The 6,150-nt window shown below is 41.9% G+C and overlaps 1 protein-coding gene across 2 annotated transcripts; it reads right to left on the bottom strand.

Moving 5' to 3' along the window:
- Window positions 1-2,699: 2,699 nt before the first annotated feature.
- On the bottom strand, window positions 2,700-5,529 carry LOC122441772 (RNA-binding protein 39-like). 2 transcript variants are annotated; one of them, XM_043468776.1, is made up of 3 exons: window positions 5,243-5,529; window positions 5,120-5,169; window positions 2,700-5,047 (listed from the first exon to the last, which is right to left on the bottom strand). In XM_043468776.1, exons 1-3 carry the CDS (start codon window positions 5,291-5,293, stop codon window positions 3,556-3,558), a joined length of 1,593 nt encoding a protein of 530 aa, XP_043324711.1. In that variant the 5' UTR covers window positions 5,294-5,529; the 3' UTR covers window positions 2,700-3,555. The 2 variants fall into 2 exon arrangements, with proteins under 2 accessions (XP_043324711.1, XP_043324709.1); XM_043468774.1 differs by having other exon boundaries at window positions 5,120-5,172; window positions 5,246-5,529.
- Between the last annotated feature and the right edge of the window lie 621 nt (window positions 5,530-6,150).

Genomic DNA, 6,150 nt, shown 5'->3' with positions numbered 1-6,150 from the left:
TTCTAGAATTTCCTAGCTTTGAATCATACTCATGCCTTTTCTCTGCTCCCTGCATCTCAGCTCCTGCTTCTGTCCTAGACTACCAGGACCTCAGGTTTCCCTGAAGGTAGACATCATCTCCCCTAACTTTCAGAATGCCCGTGTTCTTGGTTGGAGTAGTTAGTGGTTTTCACAGTGCAAGAGTCAGGCATCTGTAGCATATGACGTATTTGATATTTTATCCAGATACTGATATATATAAGCCTTCATGTGTTGTATACTTAACATATTTCCCTGTTTTTCCTGTATGTTTTTTAATATCACAATTAACATGAAAAAGAACAAATCCAGAGTCTTTAAACAAATATTGAAACAAGAAGAAAAATCAGCACATAGAGGGGGAAACTCAGCACTCTTAAATCAAAGTGTAATATGATGCACAAATATGAGAGTTGGATCATAAAGAAAGCTGAGTGCCAAAGAATTCATGCTTTTGAATTGTGGTGCTGGAGAAGACTACTAAGAGTCCCTTGGACAGCAAAGAAATCAATCCAGTCAATCCTAAAGGAAATCAAAGCTGAGTCCTCATTGGAAGGATTGGTGATGAAGTTTAAGCTCTAGTACCTTGGCCAACTGATGCAAATAGCCAGCTCATTGGAAAAGAACCTGATGCTGGGAAAGATTGAGGGCAGGAGGACAAGGAATTGACAGATGGCTGGATGGCATCATTGCCTCACTGGGCATCATTTTGACTGTCTGAGCACCAGGGAAGCCCAAGAATACTGGAGTGGGTAGCCTATCCCTTCTCCAGGGGGTTTTCCCAACCCAGGAATCAAAACAGGGTCTCCTGCATTGCAGGCAGATTCTTCCCTGGTAGAAAATGAGTACTTCAAATAGATCCCAGTTTTTAAATGCTCTAAAATATTTCCCAACTAATACTGGACATGATAGTTACATATTCTGACAACATATGATTGGCATAAACTAGCTCCAAATCCCCCTGAACAATATAATCCTGTTGCTGGTTAAAGGAATAAAACTTACTAAAGATGATTTCCTTTCCAGCTTGAGGTTACACAGCAAATGCTATTAAAATTGTATTATTATCTTGAAAATTACTATCAATAAAATTGTATTTTATCTAGAAATAAGTGCTTTATATTCATGGATTTGTAACACATATGAAGAAACACAAGTATTCAGGGTGTACACATGTTCATCACATGTTCAAGGAGAGGACCTGTTTCTATTCAAGAGTCTATTGATTTCTCATTTGAATCAGCAGTGAGGAGCCTGGAGACACTGCACCCACATCTGTGAGCAGGACATTCCCTGGGCCATGCAGAATATAAGGATCCAAATGGAATCTTCCAAATGAAGCTCAGCCCTAGGGTGGCAGGAGGAGCTGCGGTGAGCAGAAGACAGTCTGACACCAGGCTGGCCTGAGACGGATATGAGTGTAGGGCCTTAAGGAGGAGGCCACATGGAGGCCTTAGTCACAGTCATTGGGTCCTCTTCTGTGTAAACAGGGCTCAGAGTTCCCCTAGAACAGCCCTGCCAGAACCTCCATCTTCCTCCCCACTAATGGAGCTCATGCTCCACCATCCCTCCAGGAAATGGCTGCTATGTTCCCCTTCGAGCATCCACTAAGCTCCCGGTTGTATTTTGAAGTCAGGCAGGTTTGGAATCATTTTACTATTGTTCCTCAGTGTTCTAAGTGTCAACAGATCCAGATGATTGATGTCTTCAATCAAGTCTTCTGTGTTTTCCAGGACCACGTGGAGGGCTGCTGGCACCGCAGGCTGCAGAGAGCAGTTTGCTTTGCTGACCCCACTCAGATCTGGAAGATCCCATGTCACCTGGTCCAGGAGCCAGACCAGCCCTCCTGCATGTGGATTATGCTGTGTCTGGAACCAGAGAAGCTGTCTGGCAATTATGTTCATTAAGAGAAAGACAAACATTCAGCACCCTGAAAGGGAATGTACATCTACAACCTGCTTAGGGAGCAATGTGAGAACTCTCTAACCACTGCAGGAAATATTTTCCTGCATTCGGTACCTAGTTTTGTGCCCTTAAGTGTCATTTGGACAGCACCTCAACTAAGGGAAATCAGCCACCAGACAACAACCAGAACGCCACCAGGCAGCCCAGAAAGAGTTCCCAAGCCATTTCTCTTGACACAACTTCTGAACTAGCACTTGAGTGGGGAAATTCTATCAGTATATGTACCTACTTTCACCTGGTCCTTATCCCAAAACATGCTAGGGACGGGCAAGTCAAAGTTGTAATATCCACACGTCTATTCTTTTGCAAGTTTTTGTCTTAAGTTTTTATTTGCCTCACCCCTTGAAGATCTTGTTGTGAGGAGGATGGTAGTTCATATTATGCCTCTTCTCTCCTTTTCGCTCTCTCTAATCTCACTGTTTCTCTTTTTTCTCTGCAAATCTTAACAGAGACACATTTTGCAACACGTTTTTCATTCTCTATTTTTTTTTTTCTTACCTGGTCTGGGTGTACTAAACTCTGGTTATGACCAACACTAGAAGTTTCGATTATACGAAGACAAATGATTTTACTCACTCTTGAAACATTATTACTCAATTCCAAACAAAAAGATGCTGCCTGTTTAGGGGTATAAACAGGGTTGTTGTGACCACAAATTATTTGCTTTCTTTTCTGTAATAGAATCAAAGGTTTCTTTTTTTTTTTTTTTTTTTTTGGCCTTTTTAAGAGAATTTTATTTGAGTGGTTCTTACAAAGATTGTTGCAATATGAAAGTCATTTGTTTGATAGAAATATCAAGCTGTCTTGTCAAACACACTGAAGTAACCCAAAAATATATTTCAGAGCTCACAGAGCTTAAAAAGAGCAAAGATTATATGCAACCAGACAAAACCTATTTCTGCATTTCCTATTTCTTGCTCAGACTGCTTTGCTTACCAGACTGTCACTAAACATCTTGAGGAAATGCAGGGATCATTTTGTTTGGAATCTTAAGACACACCAGAACACATAATATTTACAAAGAAACTTTTACAGATACATTAATTGAAAAGATACCATCCAGAAATGTACTTTTGAAACCTTTTCTTGCCAATTGATCAGAATGCAAGATGACATGTTAAACAGCCCGTTTAGCTGTCTTAATGTCCATAAACTAGGTATTCCAGAAACCTCTGCTAAACCATTAACCAAATATCAACATTAGTGAAATGTAACTGCTGTGTTAAAAAGTTAGGCTTCTGAAACATTAAAAATATTACATCCCTGTCTGCCTTTTTATGTTAAGCACATTTGTTCCCCTACAACTATTCCTATAGATCCTTAATGTAATTTTCTACATGTACATTTAAAAGGCAGAACAAGAGAACAGCTTTGTATACAGTGGGATTTGCTAGTTAGGGAGAATGAGCACACTGCATTCCTGTTAACATTTTTATTTTTCCAAGGTAACAGGAATTGTATACAAATGACAGTAGACCCTTGCCTCTTTATTTTTTATCTAAATAAAAGATAACTCAAGATGAATTCTCAAGAAAGAAAAAAAGCTATGTACATAAAGGACTATATTTTCCTTCATCGTCTACTTGGAACCAGTAGTTGTGTTGCTGTCATAGAGTCAGGGAAGAGGTTGTGATAAGTTGGAAGAGGTACATATGCTGCTGTTATCATTTTACCCGCAAACCACCTGCCATGCAACGCATTGACAGCAGCAATGGCTGCAGCAATCGATGGGCACTTCACATACACATTGCCCTGAGCTGAATTTTTGTCAACATAAATATGAATAACTCCTCCATGTTTGTTACATTCTTCAATCACATCGTCTTTAATCTCTGTATCCCATCCAACTTCTTCTTCTGTTTGAGGATTAAACATGTTAGAGAGTTGGAAACACTGTGTTGCCAGAGGTTGAACAGAGGCAGCTGCAGCTAACGCTGAAGCTTCAGTCTGTTGGGAAAGTCTTGTTTGCAAATCTATAACAAAAGAGAATTCTGCCACAGCACCAAATGCCAAAGAGCCACTCATTTGCAAAGCTTGCTGTGCTGCTGGCGGGATCTGCAAACCTGTACCCTCTGCAAGTCTTGCCATTAACTGGAGACGACCAGTTGTTCCCAAGTCAATTCCAGTCCTTTCCAGTTCATCACTGTCCAAAAATGAGCTAGCACTGGAAGCATCAGTACGTTCAGTAACATGACCAACTTTCATGGGCCTTCCCGCTAGCTCAAATCCATTAAGTTGTTCCAAAGCTTTCTTGGCACATTCTGAATCAGAAAACGTAATAAATCCATATCGCTTGGATCGACCTGTTTCACTATCCATCATGAGCTGGATACTTTCAATCCTTCCAAATGGCTCAAAAATCCCTCGAAGCATATCTTCAGTGATGTTAAAGTGTAACGAGCCCACATAAAGCCTCATAGGTCCAGCACTTCCCTTTTGTAGATTGTTTGCCATTGCTGCAGCTCTGTTTTTCTCTGCCTGTGATGCTTGTACTATGATCGGCACTCCTAAAACCCGCTGACCAGTTAATCCTATTGCTAGAGGCACTGAGCTAACATCAACAAACTCCACATAAGCAATTCCTTTGGAACGTCTTGAATTTCTGTCAGAAATCATCCTCACATCACGAACCTTTCCAACTGTAGAGAAAAACTCTTCCAAATCCCTTGGCCGAATTCTTGCTGCCAGCTGCCTGCAGAAAACAGTCCTTGCATCTCTTTCCTCAGGAGTGAGATTATCAATAGGTTCCCTCACAGGGCTCTTGTCTTTTCTGAATGGACTTTTGCTTCGAGAACGTCGTCTGCTTAATTTGATGCTATGAGGCAACCCAATCTTTCCTCGGATGGCACTGTTAAATTTTGGTCCGGAGTAAGGACTTCTGTAGCGGCCTCTGAATCTGCGATCTCGACTTCTTGAACGGCTCCGTCTCCTTTCTTTGCTTCTACTTCGCTTCCTTTCACGGCTTTTGCTCTTTTTCCTTTCTCTATCTCTACTTCGCTTCCGTTCCTTACTTTTGCTTCTTTTTCGTTCATGACTACGACTTCTGCTCTTGCTTTTTTTCCTCCTTCTGGAATCTTGAAACTCACACTCCAATCACAAGGAGATGCAGAGCTTTCCAAGGAGGCAGAAACTTTGTTTTTTGCTACGTTCTTCATGGCCGTTAGCACTGCTCAACTTGTTCTCATCCTTATGATTGACAGTTCACACTGGAATCAAAGGTGAATTCATGGGAGTAGAGGTGAGATATCGTTAGGCAAGTCTTCTTGTAAGGAGCCTCAAGCATTGCTTCAATATCAATATCGTCTGCCATTTTCTCTAAACAACTGTGCGGGCTTTCCGGGTCCCTGCGGTGCTCGTATTCGAAAAGAGGGGGGCTGTGGCTGCTGCCGCTGTTGCTACTGTTAAGCCGCTAGGCCCAGGCCGCGGTACCACCCAGCCCGAATTTCAGGCTCAGAGGGCGGACAGGCCCAAGCGAATCTAAAAGAGACAATGGGATTAGAGGAGCCCGCGCGGGAGTTCAGGACGGCCGCTTCCGCAGCTCAGGATCCACCCCTGCGACAGTGTCGGCAAGCTCTCTGAAATGGCGGCCGCAGCTTCCCCGTACTCACATTCACCAACACACATACACACACACAAACACACGGGGCCTCACAGAGTCCTCAGCACGGGCTCTCGCGAGAAGCAGCTCCCAAAGGTTTCTTATCTTTGTATTTATACACTTTATCATCACCAAAAGCATGAGACCCAATTCCTCTCTATAGTTATAAAATAATAAACTATTTTAGTGTGATTCCCTTGAATAAGGGATTTTCAACATCCTAACAATCAGCTTTACATTTAACATAAGTCTATGAGAATTCCAGGAGAAGAGCCAATCTGTGGCATTGAAACTGTTTCTAATTGACCAGGATGCGTGTTTGTAATGGGATCATTTTATTTTCTTTTTCATTCATGTACTTATTTTCCATATCCGACCATTATTCTCTGATCAGGTCACTGCTTTAGAAGAGTCAATATGCAAATTTCTGGAAGCACAGAAAGATGGGGGCAGTTGATGCTCCAAAGAGCATTTCGACTTTGAGTGATCCGTGGCTTCTGGTCAAAAGTGACTAAGTAATGTGAAATTCACTCCTGTGAGCCCAGTGCTTCCTAAAGGCAGAAAATCTC

This window comes from Cervus canadensis, chromosome 5 (genome assembly GCF_019320065.1).
Source record: "Cervus canadensis isolate Bull #8, Minnesota chromosome 5, ASM1932006v1, whole genome shotgun sequence".
Taxonomy (NCBI): Eukaryota; Metazoa; Chordata; class Mammalia; order Artiodactyla; family Cervidae; genus Cervus; species Cervus canadensis.
The sequence above is the reverse complement of the archived record's forward strand: the minus strand, read 5'-3'. Positions and strand labels throughout refer to the sequence as shown.